General features: G+C 52.1%; 1 protein-coding gene across 50 annotated transcripts in view; it reads right to left on the minus strand.

Moving 5' to 3' along the window:
* Positions 1 to 20,495, minus strand: part of LOC140388478 (inter-alpha-trypsin inhibitor heavy chain H3-like) — a 195,763-nt gene that overhangs the window by 142,054 nt on the left and 33,214 nt on the right. For all 50 annotated transcript variants that reach the window (XM_072472745.1, XM_072472744.1, XM_072472743.1 and 47 more), the window contains 3 exons: positions 16,876 to 17,044; positions 8,896 to 9,021; positions 7,375 to 7,556 (listed from right to left, as the gene is read on the minus strand). In XM_072472745.1, coding sequence (XP_072328846.1) covers positions 7,375 to 7,556; positions 8,896 to 9,021; positions 16,876 to 17,044 — 477 coding nt within the window. The remainder of the gene's footprint in view (positions 1 to 7,374; positions 7,557 to 8,895; positions 9,022 to 16,875; positions 17,045 to 20,495) is intronic.

Genomic DNA, 20,495 nt, shown 5'->3' on the forward strand with positions numbered 1-20,495 from the left:
GTGGATAAAGCTCTCCGTGCTCCCGGAGTCGAAGAGGCATGCAGTGTCGTGCCCGTTGACCTGGACCTGCATCATGGAGTTCTGCAGGTGTTTTGGCCGAGTTTGATCGAGGGTGATCGCACCCAGTCGCGGGTAGTCGGAGGCATCAGCCGAATCGGACTTGTAAAATGGCCGCCGCCACTGGCTGCGCGTGTCAGGTCGAGAAGATGGCCACCGACAAGATGGCCGCTCCCATGATTCGCACGAGTCTGATGGCGCATCAGAAGAGGGTGTGTCGGGTCGGTGCGCAGCAGCATTGCGAGGCCTGCGGGCCTGAGAGCCTGATTTTCGGGCCGGCTGTTCTTTGTTTTTTCTGGCCCCTGGGTCTGGCCAGGCAGACCCTCGCAAAGTGCCCTTTCTTCCCGCAGTTGCTGCAGATCGCGGAGCGGGCTGGGCAGCGTGGGCGTGGGCGTGGCCCTGCCCGCAAAAGTAGCATGGTGTGCCCCCATGGTGAGCGGGTCGCCGCATGGAGCAGGTCTGTAATACGGTTGAGTCTGAGGAAGTCCGGGGGGGGTGCTGGCAGAGTCCGCGGGGTACATACCCAAGTTATGTCGGGCCACCTCCAGCGAGGAGGCGAGCGTTAGCGGTCTCCTGGAGGTCTTTTGCCCCGTTTTCGAGCAGCCGCTGCTGGATGTAGGTCGAGCGGATGCCGGACACAAAAGCATCCCTGATGTGCAGGTTCATATGGACTTCCCCTGTCACATCCTGATGGTCACAGTCCCTGGCAAGCGCGGTGAGCTTTTCAACAAACTCGTCGAGTGATTCCCCCGAGCGCTGCCGGCAGGTAGAGAGCAGATGCCGGGCGTGCACCTCATTGACGGGTTTGACAAACCGCTTGCAGAGCAACTCAATCGCCGCATCATAAGTCATCGCCTTTTCGAGCGTGGCGGAGATTCTGTGACTCACCCGGGCGTGGAGTAGACGTAGCTTGCGTGGCCCCAGGATGGGAGTCTCTGCGGAGTCCAGGTAGGCCTCGAAGCAGCGCAGCCAGTATTAAAAAATTCCCTTTCCCTCCGGCGTTCGTGCTTTCAGATTGAGCTTCTCTGGTTTTAGGCCTGCGTCCATCCTGAATCTAGTTTACTCTAATAAATTGAGGTACCCTCAATAATGACGCTTAGAGATTAAACTGTAAAGAAGGCTTTATTAGACTAATAACTATGCTACAGCTAGAGACGAGAGCTGACTGCTACACAGACCATGAGGCAGCCCTTTATGTATGGCTCCCAGATGGGCGGAGCCAGAGGCGGAGTCCCCAGGGTTCCAAACCCGGTCTTAAAGGGGACATCACCTTACATGATGATAAGTCAGTAACCGTTCATCACAGAGGATTACTGAGCACACTGGGGAAGGGGGTGGGGGAGTAGTAGGGGGTGAGGTGTCTGGAGATGAGGGAAGAGCAGCACCATCAGGAGGGTGGGGAAATGTAAAACACGATAAGCACCTTTGTGCACAACTAGTATGATGCTTCTGTTACTTTCTTCCACAATGCGGGCGAACCTACAAACCTTGGCCCATTTCTCCAAGGCATTCCCCCCCCCACCCCCTTCCCTCCCTCCCTCCCAGTGGCTCTCACCCACCCTCCGGCCGTGGACATGTCCCCAAAGCTGTGTCCCATCCCCTGGGTGTTCAGATGTTGGCTGCTGCATGTGTAGTGCTGTCTCCTGCAATGTTCAAGCAGTGTCCATGCATCAAGGTGTGATTGAGATGCTAGGCAATGACTCCTACATGCTACATGGCCCATCCACCTACAGGGATCCACTTGGGTTGTGTGAAGTGCTCACTTGACCACGGTTGCCAATTCCCGATTAGTAATAGCCTTCTGCCGCATGCCAGAGGCCTTGGCTGTCGATGGGGGTTATGGGTGGTCGGTGGGGCAGACGGACTGGGATAAGGGTTGCCCCAGGAATGGCTACACATGATCCAAGGGTTGGTATGGTGGTGCCATGAGCGGTTGCATCCGAGCACCTTCCCCCCCCACCCTCCCATGGCGGCCCACCCCTGCAGAGGATCCCCACACCCAGCTAAGAGTCCCCCACCCCCCCGCCAAGCACTGGGGTGGCAAGTCCAGTGTCCCTGGGCTCTTCCCCCGTGAGCAAAGATGGCTACTCACCTTCTCAGTTCCCCACAGAAGCCCTTCCGTCAGGTTCACATTTTTAATGAAGAGGACTAAACAGCGTCAGCATGACCACTTGCTGGGGAGGCCGCTGAATGACGGGAGGCCATTGGATATGGTGGCTCTTGTTAATTGCACGGAAATAGAGCTCCGCAGTCCGTGTCCACCATGGAGCACGGCGCAGCTGCTGGACGCCGCCGCCCTACACATGCGCGGCTTCCGACGCAGAAGTGCGGGGGCCCATATCTGCAGCAAAAGCTGCGAGATTTACTCCGGGTCCCTGCTAGCCCCCTGCAGGGATAGGAATATGTGGTCCTTCCACGCCAGTTTTTCTGGCATGAAATCCACCGTTTTGACGCCACGTGGGGACAAAGTACAAATAATGGAGAATCCAGCCCCAGATATCAGGAACTAAACTGAAATGGCTAGAAAAGTATAATTCACCATAATATATGCATTATTTTTCCCCATCTCCTCACATCAGCACCATAACAGACCACATTCTATATTTTTTAAAATAAACATTTTATTGAGATATTTATGGTTTTACAACAAAATAAACAATGTACATGAATTTATAAACATGGTGCAAAAGCCGTCTTCCTCCCTTCCTCGTCCCACCTTTACTTAACCCCTACTCTAAACTAAGCTAACCCCCAGCCCCCCCTTCCCCTTCTGCTGACGGTTAATTCTCCGCAAAGAAGTCGACGAATGGCTGCCACCTCCGGGCGAACCCTAACATTGACCCTCTCAAGGCGAACTTGATTTTCTCCAGACAGAGAAAGTTAGCCATGTCAGATAGCCAGGTCTCCAACTTTGGGGGCTTTGAGTCCCTCCAAGCTAATAACATCCGTCTCCGGGCTACCAGGGAAGCAAAGGCCAGAACGTCTGCCTCTTTCTCCTCCTGGATTCCCGGATCTTCCGACACTCCGAAAATCACCACCTCTGGACTCATTGCCACCCTTGCTTTTAACACCTTGGGCATGACATCTGCAAACCCCTTCCAGATTCCCCATTTGAGCATGTACAGAACATGTGGACATGGTTCGCTGGCCCTCCCGCACACCTTGCGCACCTATCTTCTACCCCAAAGAACCTGCTCATCCGGGCCACTGTCATGTGAGCCCGTTGAACGACATTGAATTGTATCAGGCTGAGCCTGGCACATGTTATGGATGCGTTGCCTCTACTCAACGCGTCTGCCCAAAGACCATCCTCTATCTCTCCTCCCAACACCTCTTCCCACTTGTGCTTCAGCTCCTCAGTCTGTGTCTCCTCTGACCCCATGAGTTCCTTGTAAATGTCAGATACCCTCCCTTCTCCCACCCATACTCTAGAAACTATCCTGTCCTGTATCCCCCTTGATGGTAGGAGCGGGAAGGTTGAAACCTGACTGCGTAGGAAGTCTCGCACCTGCAGGTACCTAAATTTGTTTCCTCTCGCCAATCCAAATTTCTCCTCCAGCTCCCTCAGGCTAGGAAAGCTCCCCTCTATAAATATATCCCCAAAGCTGAGGGGATTCTGGCAAAGGTTTGCGGCTGTTATCCTCTCAATCCCTGCTCTCTGCCATCTCCGAAACCCTCTATCCATCCTTCCCGGGGCAAACCGGTGATTATTACAGATTGGAGACCACACCGATGATCCCTCCGCTCCCATGTGCCTCCGCCATTTGCCCCCAGACCATCAGGGCCGCCACCACCATGGGGCTGGTGGAGTACCGTGCCAGCGGGAATGGCAGAGGTGCTGTTATCACCGCCCCCAAGTTGGTGCCCGTGCATGAAGCCGCTTCCACACGCTCCCATACCGACACTCTCTCCCCCCCCCCCCACCAACACCACCACCACCACCACCACCACCACCACCACCACCACCACCCACTTCCTGATCATGGCTATGTTCGCTGCCCAATAGTAATTACTGAAGTTCGGCAGCGCCAGCCCACCCTATCCCCGGCTCCGCTCAAGCCTCCTCTTTCTTACTCGCGGGGTCTTGCCCGCCCATACAAAGCCAGTGATTACCTGGTTTAAAAAAGGACCACAGAATAAAGATGGGGAGACACTGAAACACAAACAGGAATCTCGGGAGGACTGTCATTTTCACTGTCTGCACCCTCCCAGCTAGTGACAACGGGAGCGCGTCCCATCTCCGAAAATCGTCCTTCATTTGGTCTACTAGTCAGGCCAGATTTAGCTTGTGTAGCCGTTCCCATTCCCACACCTCCTGGATGCCGACCACTCTAAATGGCAGTTCCCCCAGCTGCCTCTCCTGCCCCCTTGCCTGGACCGCAATCATCTCACTTTTCCCCATATTTAGTTTATACCACGAAAACCGGCCGAATTCCCCTGGAATCCTCATGATTTCTTCCATCCCCTCTAATGGGTCCGATACATACAGGAGCAGGTCGTCTGCGTAAAGCGAGACTCTGTGTTCCACTCCCCCCCCCGGACCAGCCCCTTCCAGCCCCTTGAGGTTCTCAGCGCAATTGCCAGCGGCTCTATGGCTAACGCGAACAACAGTGGGGAGAGCAGGCATCCTTGTCCCGACCCCCGATGCAGCCTAAAATAGTCCGATGTTGTCCTATTATCCGTACGCTCGCAACAGGAGCCTGATACAACAACCTGACCCAGTCAATAAAGCCCAGCCCAAATCAAAATAAATTGCATCAGCTGCTCCATTGCCCGCTGGGTCGACAAGCCAGGACTCCGGTAATCCGCCATGCTTTCCCCCGCTGCAGCTTCAGCCCAAGCCTTCTCTCTTCATCTGTTTCTTCCTTTGCGAGCACTTCTAGTCCGCCTCTCCATGCGCCGATGTGGGAATCCAATCAACAATTGCCTCTACCATCAATTTTCCAAATCAAGTCCGGTAAAAAATTGGGGGAAAAGGTCCAAAGGTCCGACCCGAAAGGGAGCCACCAAATGTGCTTCCTACTCCTTCATTGCCGCCACCGGTAGTTCAGACCACATTCTATTAAACAGCAACTCTGTCCATTGAAAATGCTCAGCATTCTGTTGCTGAATCACGACCCAGCCCTGGATATTAGAGCGTGCAACACTATACTGAGCCTTCAGTTTCATGCCTGATAGTTTTTGTCATACACTCAGAAGAGTTGTACTGCCTGATCTAGATTAAGCCCAGTTCCATGTGACAAGTTACTCAATGCCAATTCCTCATTGGTAAAAAATCATAACCGCTAGAATGTTGATACCCTCAGAGGCAAACTGAGCAGCAAATTGCAGAGCACAGTCCTCCCTTCATGCAATCTTTACCCCTTTTGTCTAACAATAGAATCCAGAATTTCACATATAAGTCAAAGAAAGGTCACCTGGCATATGGCTAGGAGAACTGATCGGACATGTCTTGTAATAACTTCCCTTATGGGATTTGGTGTCACGGAAAAAGGTGTCACAGAAAAAGGGAAAAAAAGATTGAAACACCCTTTTTAACATAGGCCCAAAGACTAATCTCCCTTCCTAACAGAACTGTGGGTGCACGTATATACACCATATTAAATGCAGTGGTTCGAGAAGGCAGCACAACATCACCTTCTAGAGGACAATTAGGGATGAGGAATAAATGCTGACCTAGCCAGCAACGACCACATCTTCTAAAAGAACAAATAAAAAGGAAAAGGACGGCCAAGGTGATAGTGACTTAACTTCAGCCACTGGCATGAATCCGCAGTTTAGACAGACACACCTTACATCTTGCAGTTAATATTTTCAAGACCCTTCTTTGAGCTGTCAAAGCCATAATACAGCATTTGGTGGCGACCACTTTCATATACCACTGGTTCGTTTGTTCACCAACTCTGCTAAGCCATTGCAGACATACGTTGTAAATTCAGCACTTAATTGTCATTTTATTTTACTACCAATTAAACCAGGAGTTTCTCATCATGTGGTCGTTGTCATTCAGATGGAAATGGAGATTGAACTGAGATCTGACTATTTCACTGCCAGTCATCAGCGGATTTACAAGGTATAACTTACCAGCCATTATCCCATTTCATATCACACAGTACATAAAATGAGTCAAGGTAGAGGTGAGTGAAAGCATGCGGCAGAATTGTCCGTTCATGAGACTAAGGGCTGGATTCTCCAATCCTGCGGCTATGTCCGCAGGATCCATTTGGTCTTATGAAGTCAACGCCGCCCCGGCACCGATCGGAGAATCCAGCCCGAAGTGTTAATGCCGGGGCAGGATTCGTCGACTTCCACGACAGCAAAACTGGCGGCGCACCTGGACCGATTCAGCAACCGTTGAGGGGCTAGCAACGGCGCCACGTGAAACACAATCGATTCCAATGAGAAACGGTGCAGGATTCGCCGGGTCCATGCTTGACACTCGGGAGGTTGACAAGCTGCAGCCGCATATACACACTTCATTCCCCACACACACACATCCCAGCCAACAAGATGGCACTGGCTGTACTGGAGCATGCCCTTCCAGCTGATGGGTCACTGGGGCCAGAGGGCACCTAGAGGGGTGGCCTGGGGGGGGGGGGGGGGCATACGACCCGTGGCCCTAAGCTCACAGTGGGCAGTCAGCAGCATGCGCAGCTGCATGGCTGCCTTGCAGGCTACGGCAATGGTGTTCCATGCCCATCCACCCCGACACCATAGCCCACCATCTGGCCACCCCCTCTACTCCCCCAGGAGCTGGTAGAAGCCCCCCGGCCAGCGGCACAACTGTCAGGAAACTATGGCGGCGTTGGACACTTTCCGTACCCATTCTCTCTCTCCCTCAGCAGCCACAGCACCGGTTTCACGATTCTTAAAAGCATAAGCGAACCTCGCCGCGGGAATTCGCTCCAGTGGAGGCGGAGCATTGCGGAGGCCTCGGAGAATACTGGGTCAGGCCCACTAATGATATGCCAACGGCGTTTACTGTATGTGTGGAGTGGAACGCATTGATGCCGCTGTCGAGGCACCAGTGAATTGCAATTTGGCATGAAACTGGTGCCCACCACGATTTCGGCATCATAACACATTCTCCCCCCAATCGCATTTCTCGATTCCAGCAACGGTCGACGGAGAAAATGGAATTTCCTTGAAGATACTCCCACTCTGCCACTATAACCTTACTTGTAAATCAGTGCATTATTGCCAACTGGGATTTGCTGCGCTCACATTGTAGGTATGGCAGCAATGGGAGCATCTCTGAAGAAATTCTGGACCATGGTAAGTGAGCCAATATCTGTAAATATTAAATAATCATTTTACCTGGAGCTGTAAGGGAGCGTCTGAATCCTCATAAATTCTCCGTGCTACACCGCTATTTTCCAGTGCCATTTTCTCCAGAAAACTGAACTTAACATCGTAGCCAAAACCAAGGCAGTACACATTGTACTTGTCATTGACAGCATTTTTAACATTCTTCTGGATTTTTGTTGGGTTTGATTCTCCTGTAATAAAAATAATTAAATATAATTTTGGAGCCTTTCATTTAATGAATGCAGTTCATTTTCACAGAGTTGTTAATGGTTCTATCAGGAAGAGATTAAGATTTGACTTGAGGCTATGTTAGTAGTTTCGGTCCCATTTATAAAATGACTAAATCAACAATAACCAACAATTATCACTGATATGGATTTGCAGTGAAAATATACTTTAGAAATTGTTTTGTATCTCTTTGACAACTGAAATATTTATATTGAAGAAAAAGAATCAAACCACTTTCATCAATCATTATTCTGTACGTTTTACATATTATGATATAAAACAGCTTAGGATTTAAACGTAACTGCCTCATCCAATGTCAATTCAATCTGCCTTTGGATAAATGGAAAGAGCACACGTGGGCGTCACTGGTGGCAAGGCCAGCATGTATTTGCCCATCCCTAATTGCCCTTGAGAAGCTGGTGGTGAGCCACCTTCTCAAACTGCTGCAGTCCATGGTGTTAGGTGCGGTTCAATAGTAACACCCTCATTTCTGAGCCAGAAAATTGTGGGTTCAAGTTCCACTCCAGAGACCTGAGCACATAATTGAGACAGACATTTGGGTACTGAGGGAACACTGCACCGCCAGAGGTGCCATTTTTCAGGTGAGAAATCAAAAACTTTCAGATAGGTGCAAAAGATCCCATCGCATTATTTTGAAGAGAAGCAGGGGGGTTCTCACCAATGTCTTGATATCTACCAACACCACAGAAAACAGATTATATGGCCACGACCTCATGATCATACTGCTGTTTGCGGAAATTGTCTCCGAGGAAAATGGCTGGCATATTTCCTCCATTACAACACTGATTACATTTTGAAAATAATTACCTGTAAAGTGCATTGGGAAGCCCTGAGGTCATGAAAGGAACAATTTGAAAGCTAGTTGCTTCTTTTCAGATATGGAAATCCAGTCTTGATCATAAAGGACAATTGTTATACTCCTAGGCCCCACCGCTGCGCTAATAGATTAAGGGCGGTGGGAATTAACTCTGACTGCTTTAGGAAATGAACACAAAGAGATTTCTAATGCAGTTCCGAATTTGCAAAATGGACAATCCCCCTGATTCAGCAGTTTTTGAAAGGCCTGCGGTATTTTATTCCTACTTTTGTGTTTTATTATCTGACTGTGATTTATGAAAGATAGCAACATTTTCAAAGAACTACTTATCAGCAGCAAAGGAAGCACCAGAGTGTATGACCTGATATTGCTCATCTCAGGTTTGTCCCTGTCCAGTTACAAGATTCAATTCTGTTAGTCAGACTTTCACAAGACAGAAACGGAAGGCCTTTATTTTCACTAACCTTCATTTGGATCACCGTCCGTTAACAAAATAATCATGGAGACACTTCTTTCAGGCAGAAGCTTTTCTTTATAGGCCTGGTCCAGACGCTTCACTGCTTCCAGCATAGGATCATTTATATTTGTTCCTGCAACAAAATTTTTAAATTTTGCAGTCTGGATAGCAATTTGCCTGTTTGTGTGAGACTACTAAAACATAAAATTTGCAACTAAATTCTCCGATTTTGAGGCTATGTCCGGAGAATGTGTCTAGTATTACGCCCAAAAAGTCGGCGGCGCCCCCGCACCGATGCTCTGCCTGGTGGGGGGCTAGCAGCCATGCCACGTAACCCCTCCCAGCTTTCCCTGCAGATATGGACAGAGAATTGCTGTGGCCCCACGTGCACATGGCGGCGCCTGCGCCGTACAACATAGCACCAGCCGCGCGCAGACCCAGCCTGCCAGAGGCCGACCCAGATGTCCTGAGGCTGTCCCAACGGCATGCAGTGTATTCACCGATGATGTCGTTTTGGAGGGGTGTAGCGCACAATGACTTACGAGAGACGAGAAGTGATGAAGTCGATCCAGGTTTTATTAAGAGATGCTTGTCCCCAGCAGCTCAGCAACAGAATGAAGCTGCGGGGAGAAGCTCGGGTTCTTATACTCCGCCTTCAGGGCGGAGCCAGGAGTCGGCAGCCAACCAGGACCTGGGGTCTGTCAGCCAATAGCATCACGGCTTCACAGTCCCACATGACCCCTAATACATACCACCACATTCACCCCTTGTTAAAAAGGAACCCGGCGGGGTGGTGGTTCGCATGGTGGTAGGGGTTTACAAGGCTGGCCCTGGAAGGAAAATTTCGGACAGTGTTACTACAGTTTTAGCCCTACACTGGGCTATGTACAAGTTTGTGAAAACTATTTACAATATTAGCAAAACATTTTTTTTTTTTTGTTACAACAACATTCTTGGTGTCACGCGGATTCCACGAGTCGAGCGGGCGGTCTGGTCTTCCTCGTCGATCGCCTCAGCCCCGGTGGTGGTGCAGGTGCTTGTTCAGGCGTTGTCGGCGGGTGCCAGGTCCCGCAGAGAGACCGTGTCCTGTCGGCCGTCGGGATACGCCACGTAGGCGTACTGCGGGTTCGCGTGGAGAAGGTGAACCCTCTCGACCAACGGATCCGATTTGTGCGCCCGCACATGTTTCCGGAGCAAGATGGGTCCTGGGGCCGCCAGCCAGGTCGGCAGCGACGTTCCGGAGGAGGACTTCCTGGGGAAGACAAGGAGGCGCTCATGAGGCGTTTGGTTAGTGGTGGTACACAGCAGCGACCGAATGGAGTGGAGAGCGTCCTGGAGGACCTCCTGCCACCGGGAAACTGGGAGATCCCTGGACCGAAGGGCCAGTAGGACGGTCTTCCAGATCGTGCCGTTCTCCCTCTCTACTTGCCCGTTCCCCCGGGGGTTGTAGCTGGTCGTCCTGCTCGAGGCTATGCCCTTGCTGAGCAGGAACTGGCGCAGCTCGTCACTCATGAAGGAGGACCCCCTGTCGCTATGGATATATGCGGGGCAACCGAACAGTGTGAATATGGTGCCAAGGGCTTTAATGACTGTGGCCACTGTCATGTCGGGGCAGGGGATGGCGAAGGGGAAACGAGAGTACTCGTCCACCACGTTCAGGAAGTATGCGTTGCGGTCGGTGGAGGGGAGGGGCCCTTTGAAATCCAAACTGAGGCGTTCAAAGGGGCGGGAAGCCTTGATCAGGTGCGCTCTATCCGGCCTGAAAAAGTGCGGTTTGCACTCTGCGCAGATGTGGCAGTTTCTGGTGACTGTACGGACCTCCTCCACAGAGTAGGGGAGGTTGCCGGACTTTACGAAATGGTAGAATCGAGTGACCCCCGGGTGGCAGAGGTCCTCGTGGAGGGCTTGGAGGCGGTCTATTTGTGCGTTGGCACATGTGCCGCGGGATAGGGCATCGGACAGCTCGTTCATCTTACCGGGACGATACAAGATCTCATAGTTGAAGGTGGAGAGCTCGATCCTCCACCTTAAGATCTTGTAATTTTTAATTTTGCCCCGCTGTGCATTATCGAACATGAAGGCTACCGACCGTTGGTCGGTGAGGAGAGTGAATCTCCTACCGGCCAGGTAATGTCTCCAATGTCGCACAGCTTCCACTATGGCTTGGGCTTCCTTTTCCACTGAGTATTGGCGGATTTCTGAGGCGTGGAGGGTCCGGGAGAAAAAGGCCATGGTCTGCCCGCTTGGTTAAGGGTGGCCGCCAGAGCTACGTCGGATGCGTCGCTCTCGACCTGGAAGGGGAGGGACTCATCGATGGCGCGCATCGCGGCCTTTGCGATATCCGCTTTGATGCGGCTGAAGGCCTGGCGAGCCTCTGTCGACAGGGGGAAGGTAGTGGACTGTATTAGCGGGGCGGGCCTTGTCTGCATACTGGGGGACCCACTGGGCGTAATGTGAAAAGAAACCCAGGCAACGTTTCAGGGCTTTGGAGCAGTGGGGGGAGGGGGAATTCCATAAGGGGGCGCATGCGTTCGGGGTCGGGGCCTATTATCCCATTGCGCACTACGTATCCCAGGATGGCCAACCGGTATGTGCTAAAAACGCACTTTTCCTCGTTATATGTGAGGTTCAGGGCGTTAGCGGTCTGGAGGAACTTTTGGAGGTTGGCGTCGTGGTCCTGCTGATCGTGGCCGCAGATGGTTACGTTGTCGAGATACGGGAACATGGCCTGCAACCCGTGCTGGTCAACCATTCGGCCCATCTCCCGTTGGAAGACCGAGACCCCGTTTGTGACACCAAATGGGACCCTTAGGAAGTGGTATAGATGCCCGTCTGCCTCGAAGGCGGTGTACTTGCGGTCACCTGGGCGGATGGGGAGCTGGTGGTAGGCGGACTTGAGGTCCACGGTGGAGAAGACCTTATACTGGGCAATCCGATTGACCATGTCGGATATGCGGGGGAGAGGGTACGCATCTAGCTGCGTGTACCTGTTGATGGTCTGACTATAGTCTACGACCATCCTTTGCTTCTCCCCGGTCTTTACTACTACCACCTGGGCTCTCCAGGGACTATTGCTTGCCTGGATTATGCCTTCCTTCAGCAACCGCTGGACTTCAGACCGGTCCTGGGCGCTGTACCATCTGCTCCTAGTGGCGACGGGTTTGCAATCCGGGGTGAGGTTTGCAAACAAGGACGGCGGTTCAACCTTGAGAGTTGCGAGGCCGCAGATAGTGAGTGGGGGTATTGGGCCGCCGAATTGGAATGTTAGGCTCTGCAGGTTACACTGGAAATCTAATCCCAGTAATGTGGGCGCGCAGAGTTGGGGAAGGACGTAGAGTCTGTAGTTCTTAAACTCCCTCCCTTGCACCGTTAGGTTCGCGATGCAGAACCCTTTGATCTCTACGGAGTGGGATCCTGCAGCTAGGGAAATCTTTTGCGTGCTTGGATGGATGGTCAGAAAACAGCGTCTTACCGTGTCTGGGTGAATAAAACTTTCAGTGCTCCCGGAGTCAATCAGGCATGGCGTCTCGTATCCGTTGACCAGCACCGTTGTTGTCGTCGTCTGGAGCGTTCCGGGCCCCGATTGATCCAGTGTCACCGAAGCCAGTCGTGGTAGTAGTGTTGCGGCGTCTTCTTCGGACCCCGTGGAGCCGTCGATGCTGGGGTCCTTTGTTGTCAACCAAAATGGTGGCGTCCATGAATCGCACGCGGCCGGGGGGTCACAAGGTGGCGGCACGCATCCTCCCTTCGTGGTGCCCGGGACCCAAAATGGCAGCGCCCGCGGGTCGCACATGGGGCGCTGGGGGGGTTGGGGAGCGTTTGGGATGTGCTGGGCACGTTCTTCTCCGGGGATTGCGGCAACCCCCCGGGACCGGCACACTGCCGCGTAATGGCCCTTCTTGCCGCAGCTTTTACAAATAGCTGCGCGGGCCGGGCAGCGCTGCCGGGGGTGTTTCGCTTGTCCGCAGAAATAGCAGCGGGCCCCGCCGGGATGGTCTGGCGCTTTAACCGCGCAAGCTTGCGAGGGGGGGGGGGAGTTTGTCACAACGGGGGTCCATGGAGCCCAAGGGGCTGCCGCGCGGTTGGGGCCGTAGGCGCGGGCGTTTTGCAAGGCCACATCTAGGGAAGCTGCAAGGGCCCGTGCCTCTGAGAGTCCTAGCGACTCTCTTTCTAAAAGTCTTTGGCGGATTTGGGGAGAGTTCATACCTGCCACAAATGCATCACGAATTAGCATGTCTGTGTGTTCGATTGCGTTCACCGGCGGGCAGCTGCAGCCCCGTCCCAAAATTAGCAGCGCGGCGTAGAATTCCTCTAGCGATTCTCCGGGACTTTGCCGTCTCGTCGCGAGTTGGTGGCGCGCGTAGACCTGGTTAACGGGCCGAATGTAGATGTTCTTCAGCAATGCGAGCGCCGCTGGGAAATCCTCTGCGTCTTCTATGAGAGGGTAAATTTCCGGGCTTACCCTCGAATGCAGGACCTGCATTTTCTGGTCTTCTGTGATCCGGCCGGGGGCCGTTCGGAGGTAGCCTTCAAAGCATGCTTGCCAGTGTTTAAATACTGCTGCCGAGTTCGCTGCGTGGGGGCTGATCCGCAGGCATTCCGGAGCGATCCGGAGCTCCATAGTCTTTTAAGCTCGCTTAATAAATTGTAGCGCACAATGACTTACGAGAGACGAGAAGTGATGAAGTCGATCCAGGCTTTATTAAGCGATGCTTGTCCCCAGCAGCTCAGCATGATGCTGCGGGGAGAAGCTCGGGTTCTTATACTCCGCCTTCAGGGCGGAGCCAGGAGTCGCAGCCAACCAGGACCCGGGATCTGTCAGCCAATAGCATCACGGCTTCACAGTCCCACATGACCCCTAATACATACCACCACAAGGGGGCGGAGCATCCAAAAACAGGCACCGCCAACAATTTTGGCGTCGAAATGGATTCTCCGGCCAATCGCCGAATGCGATTTTGGCGTTGGCAATCGGAGAGTCCAGCCCGAAGTGTTGAAGCTGGGGCAGGATTCACAGAGTTTTACGACATCAAAACTGGCGCCGGCCCTCGACCGATTCAACGACCGTTAAGTGGGTAGGACCGGTGCCAAATGGAACGCAATCGACTCCAATGGGAAACGGTGCCTTATTCGCTGGGTTTGGGATTGAGACTCAGGAGGCTGACAAGCTGTAGCTGCATACGCACACTTCATTTCCCACACACATCAGCCCAGCCAACAAGATGGCAGCAAGATGCACGGCCCTGAGATTCACTGACGCAGAACTGGAGACCCTGCTGGACGCCGTGGAGGCGAGGTAGGCAACTCTGTACCCCGGGATGGGAAGGAGGTTGCCATTCACCACCGTCCACCAGGTGGCCACAGGTGATAGAGATGGTCAGCGCTGTGGGCGACACCATCTGGAATGGCCAGCAATGTCGGAACAAACTGCACAACCTCCTCAGTGCGGTTAGGGTGAGTAGTCAGCAAAGTTCCCCGAGCACCAACCCCATCCCACACACCTGTATAACCCATGGCCCCCCACCTGAGGTCGACCGAATCTCCCCCACCGCCCCCCTCCAGGAGAAGGCCGCGCACAAACATTGGGAGCGGAAGAAGACTGGAGGGAGATCGCAGAACCTGCAGCCCCTCATCACAGCAGACCAGAGGGCACTGGACGTGGTTGGTGGGCCCGAAGAAAGGGCAGTCGTCAGGGCGGAGGTCGATGTCGGGCAAGGAACTGAGACCCCGCTGAGTTGCGGTTCACCATGGCACGTGTGTGACCCCCACCTCACCACCACACCACCCCACAACACCCCCACACCCTGCTCCACTACCACCACCACCCTTACAGCCCCTAACCCCTCCTCAACCCCCCCTCTCCCCAAAACACCCCTACCATCCCCCCCCTCCCCCCCATTCCCCCCCCCCCCCCCCCCCCCCAGCCTGCGATGCAATCATGCATCTTGTCTTGTGTCTTTCAGGAGCTGCTGGTGATGGGGAGGGAAGAATTGGGGATATATGCAAGTGGCTGGGGGAGCAGGAAGGCGAGCGGGTGGTGAAGATCAAGGAGAAATCGGAAGCGGAGTTGTGAGGGGAAATAAATTGGGGAGTATGGAGTGAGGCACTGCGTAGGGTGAAAGGGACCCCCGCCTGTGCAAGGATGAGTCTGATACAGTTTAAGGTGGTGCACAGGGTGCATATGACTCGGGCGAGAATGAGTGGGTTCTTTCAGGGATAGCAGATGAATGTGAGAGATGTGGTTGGAGGCCAGCGAATCACGCGCACATGTTTTGTGGTTGCAAGAAATTGGGAAGATTCTGGGCGAGGGTGCTCGCGGTGTTAGCCAGGATAGTGGAGGAGGAAGTGGAACCGGATCCTTTGGTGGCGATATTTGGGGTTTCAGTGAAGCCGGTGCTTATGGAGAGGAGGAAGGCCAATGTCATGGCCTCCGCCTCTCTGATTGCACGGCGGCGAATTTTGCCGGAATGGTGGTCAGCATTGCCACCGGGGGTCGCGGCTCAGTTCGGTGATCTATACGACTTCCTGCGGTTGGAGAAGATCAAGTATGAGTTAAGGGACTCTGCAGAGGGGGTTGAGAATGGTGGGGGATGTTTGTGACCGTGTTTGAGGAACTGTTTGTCACGGTGGGGGGGGGGGGTGAAAAGATTGTACAGACTGCATAATTGATTACTGGGAAGTATGTTTCCCGGGGTGTTTATTTGTTGTAACCTGTTTTGATACTTGTTTGTAATAAAAAACATGTTTTTAAAAAGTCACCCCCCCCCTCAGGAAGGTCAGGACTACTATGCTTGCTGCAATTTTGTTCACTTGGACTAAGTATTTGAATCTTTCAGTATATGAGCTAGGCGCTTTCATCATACGATCCCATGGTGCCAAAAACCCCCACCGATTTACTATGGAAGCACAAATATGCCGCAAGATTTTAGCACTACCTCACCTTTTGTTCCTTTTCAAACAAGGTAATCCTGAACTCAGCCTGTTCCTTTCCGAGTTGCAAAACTCCCCTAGCTCTCAATTATTTGCTGCAGGGTATTTACTACTTTACTTCCTATTCATAGTAGAGGAAGCACATTAGTTCAAATGTCTAATGCTGCAGGTCCTTTGTTGCACTGGGGACCTATGTCACTGTGTATTCAATAACCAGGGGTAACATGGATTTAACCAGGCAGAGCACGTGGCAAGCTTCTTTTAATGCTGTTGTCACCAAAATCTTTGTTTAAATTTTGGTTCCTTCACTTGTTGATGCTATTATTCAGCAGCAATCTTCTTTATCCTTTCTTATCTTCTTTTATCTTCTTTATCCTTTCTTAGATGGCTGTCACCTGGATCGATCAATTTATTTACTGCACCATATTTCTGCACTTCCTTTTCATAGAACATACAGTGCAGAAGGAGGCCATTCGGCCCATCGAGTCTGCACAGACCCACTTAAGCCCTCACTTCCACCCTATCCCCGTAACCCAATAACATCTCCTAATCTTTTTGGTCACTAAGGGCAATTTATCATGGCCAATCCACCTAACCTTCATGTCTTTGAACTGTGGGAGGAAACCGGAGCACCCGGAGGAAACCCACGCATCACGGGGAGAACGTGCAGCCTCCGCACAGACAGTGACCTAGCAGGGGATTAAACCTGGGACCCTGGCGCTGTGAAGCCCGGCGCAGTTTGCAATGAGGATTGACCACCTCACTGCCAATTTCTTTGTGGTATTTTTAAAGGATAGGCTTACAGACCACAAAGTTACAAACAAACAAGAGCTTTATTGGAAAGGTGTGTTCTCTACAGGCTGTGAGACTATTCTGAATGTCAGCCTGCCCAAACTGTCAATGATGTCATCAATACATCACATGATCCGACTCTTAAAGTGTTCTTTTTCCAACTAGGAACAAGCATGAATACACAACATTCACCTTTAACAAATTTTGAACAGTAAAGTACAATAAATTCTCATTTTCTTATTGTGATAAAAAACGTCGTCTTTACCTCCTCTGGCCGAAATGGTTTGCACAAACGTTTTCGCTTCAGTCACATTGTCTGGAGTTGCTTGAAAAATGGAACTTCGCCATGTTTTAAATGAATGATCAAAGATAATAATTGCAAAATGATCCTTTGTGTCCAAATCATCTAAAATTTTTACAAGAGCTTCATTTGTCTGGAAGGGACAAAATATTAGTTTGCAATTGTAGGTTAAGAGCATCAACTTTAAACAATTATATTAACTGTAGCGCCACAAGAGACTTTGATGCCATTTTTCTTGCTGTGTTGCTATGTTGTGTAGTGGCCCTTAGCAATCACAGCTGAACTCATAATGAATTTTCACCAAATAATTTGAAATTGGCTTGCTTTACAGTTCAACAAACATATTAGCCAAATACTAAGATATTCACAATATTAAGAATGTCGAAGTACAAAATATTCTAGTCTGGATTGAATCCAGAAGATATCTTTTTGCATTCTTATTGAGGTCTTTGTTAGGTTAGAGTGACAATGCATCTATTATTTCCTATTGATCCAAAATGAGAATCTGTGCCCATTATCCATCAGTGAGGGACACAAGTCGTGGTACACATCGGTACCAACGACATAGGTAGGAAAAGGGACGGCGATGTAAAACAGGAATTCAGGGAACGAGGGTGGAAGCTGAGAGCCTGGACAGACCATGTTGTCATCTCTGGTTTGCTGCCAGTGCCACGTGCTAGCGAGGTGAGGAACAGGGAGAGAGTGCGGTTAAGCACGTGGCTACAGGGATGATGTAGGAGGGAGGGTTTCAGTTACTTGGATAATTGGAGCGCATTCTGGGGAAGGTGGGACCTGTACAAACAGGACTGGTTACACCTGAACCAGAGGGGCACCAATATCCTGGGAGGGAAATTTGCTACAGCTCTTCGGGTGGGGGTTCAAACTAATTTGGCAGGGGGATGGGAAACTGATTTGTAGTCCAGGAGATAGCATTGCTGGAGTTCAGGAAGTTGAGGGTAATGCAGTACTGAGGAAGGTGCCAAGGTCACAAGAGTGGACCTGCAGGCATGAAGGTGGTTTGAAGTGTGTCTACTTCAATGCGAGGAGCATCAGGAATAAGGTTGATGAGCTTGAAGCATGGATTGGTACTTGGGACTACGATGTTGTGGCCATTACGGAGACGTGGATAGAACAGGGGCAGGAATGGTTGTTGGAGGTACCGGGGTTTAGATGTTTCAGTAAGAATAGGGAAGGTGGTAAAAGAGGTGGAAGAGTAGCATTGTTAATCATAGAATTTACAGTGCAGAAGGAGGCCATTCGGCCCATCGAGTCCGCACCAGCTCTTGGAAAGAGCACCCTACCCAAGGTCAACACCTCCACCCTATCCCCATAACCCAGCAACCCCACCCAACACTAAGGGCAATTTTGGACACTAAGGGCAATTTATCATGGCCAATCCACCTAACCTGCACATCTTTGGACTGTGGGAGGAAACCGGAGCACCCGGAGGAAACCCACGCACACACGGGGAGGATGTGCAGACTCCGTACAGACAGTGACCCAAGCCAGAATCGAACCTGGAACCCTGGAGCTGTGAAGCAATTGTGCTATCCACAATGCTACCGTGCTGCCCCAATCAAGGATAGTATAATGGCGGGGACTTCCGGGTGTGGCGATGACCAGCTAAGTCGCACGTTTCGGCAGCTCCCGGTGGAAAGGACTTTTGGGCTCTTAATAGGAGCCCCAACGGCAATTTTAACAGCAAAAAACACTGTGCGGTAAACCAGAAGGGAATCCCCCCTGGACACGGATGGAAAAAGGAGAAGAAAGTGGCCGGATTGCGGTGGATCCTCTAGAGCAGCGGCCAGGAAGGCAGGCACAAAGCAAGATGGCGTCGGAAGGAGGCAGTTTAATATGGGGCCCTGACCAACAAGAGTTCCTGCGGCGTTGCGTGGAAGAACTTAAAAAGGAGATGAAGAAGGAGCTGTTGGCCCCGATATTACAGGCGATCGAAGGGCTAAAGGAGGAACAAAAGACCCAGGAGCAGGAGCTTCGGGTCGTGAAGGCAAAGGCTGCTGAGAATGAGGACGACATACAGGGCCTGGTGGTGAAGACAGAGATGCACAAGGCACAACACGAAAGGTGTGTGGAAAGGCTGGAGGTGCTGGAGAATAATGCGAGGAGGAAGAATTTAAGGATTCTTGGTCTTCCCGAAGGTGCAGAAGGGGCGGACGTCGGGGCATATGTGAGCACGATGCTGCACTCGTTAATGGGATCGGAGGCCCCGACGGGCCCGTTGGAGGTGGAGGGAGCTTATCGAGTTATGGCGCGAAGACCGAGGGCTGGAGAAATTCCTCGAGCCATAGTGGTGAGATTTCTCCGATATAAGGACAGAGAGATGGTCCTCAGATGGGCAAAGAAAACTCGGAGCAGTAGGTGGGAGAACGCAGTGATCCGCGTATATCAAGATTGGAGTGCGGAGGTGGTGAGAAGGAGGGCAAACTTTAATCGGGCCAAGGCGGTGCTGCACAAAAGGAAGGTTAAATTTGGAATGCTGCAGCCGGCAAGACTGTGGGTCACACATCAAGGGAAACACCACTACTTTGAAACGGGAGAAGAAGCGTGGACATTTATTGTCGAGAAGAAACTGGAATAAGCGGGCTAGAAAAAGAACGTTTGGGACAAAGTGGTGGGGCGAATATGTGGGGTGAAGAGGGGAAAAGGGGGAAGAGATGATTTCCCAAGTTGTTAATCCTGCGACCCTGTAACTTTTCTCTCTTCCCCATGTCGTGGGGGAGGGGGGGAGGGAGGATGAGGAGCTGGGGGCGCCGGCCATTGGGGGCGGGGCCAAAGGGGAAGCGCGGGCTTTGTTCCCGCGCTATGGTAATCATGGCGGGAACAGGGAAGCAGGAAGGAGGGGGCCTCGCACAGTGGGAGCCGAGGTCACGGGGGGAAGCCGAGGTCGGCCAGAGTTTGCTGACTTCTGGGAGCAACATGGGGGGTGCAATTACGCTAGTGAGGGATCTAGCGGGGGGTGGGGGGGGGGTTCACTGGGTTGCTGCTGCTGGGGAGAAGGGGGAGCTGGTATGGGGTGGGGTGGTCGGGGCGGGAGGGCGCCGTTGGGGGGAGATACGGCTACGTGGGAACCGGGTGAGGAGCTGGATTGAAAAAGGAGATGGCTAGTCGACAAGGGGGGGGGGAGGGGGGGGGGGGGGGGTAAAGAGCCCCCCAACCCGGCTGATCACGTGGAATGTGAGAGGGCTTAACGGGCCGATAAAGAGGGCACGGGTACTCGCACACCTAAAGAAACTTAAGGCAGATGTGGTTATGCTGCAGGAGATGCATCTGAAACTGATAGACCAGGTCAGACTACGCAAAGGATGGGTGGGGCAGGTGTTTCATTCGGGGCTAGATGCAAAAAACAGGGGGGTGGCTATATTAGTGGGGAAGCGGGTAATGTTTGAGGCAAAGACCATAGTGGCGGATAGTGGGGGCGAGTGATGGTGAGTGGCAAATTGCAAGGGGAGGCGGTGGTCTTAGTGAACGTATATGCCCCGAACTGGGATGATGCCAACTTTATGAGGCGTATGTTAGGACGTATCCCGGACCTAGAGGTGGGGAAGTTGGTAATGGGTGGAGATTTT

The sequence above is a fragment of the Scyliorhinus torazame genome, chromosome 13, assembly GCF_047496885.1.
Source record: "Scyliorhinus torazame isolate Kashiwa2021f chromosome 13, sScyTor2.1, whole genome shotgun sequence".
Taxonomy (NCBI): Eukaryota; Metazoa; Chordata; class Chondrichthyes; order Carcharhiniformes; family Scyliorhinidae; genus Scyliorhinus; species Scyliorhinus torazame.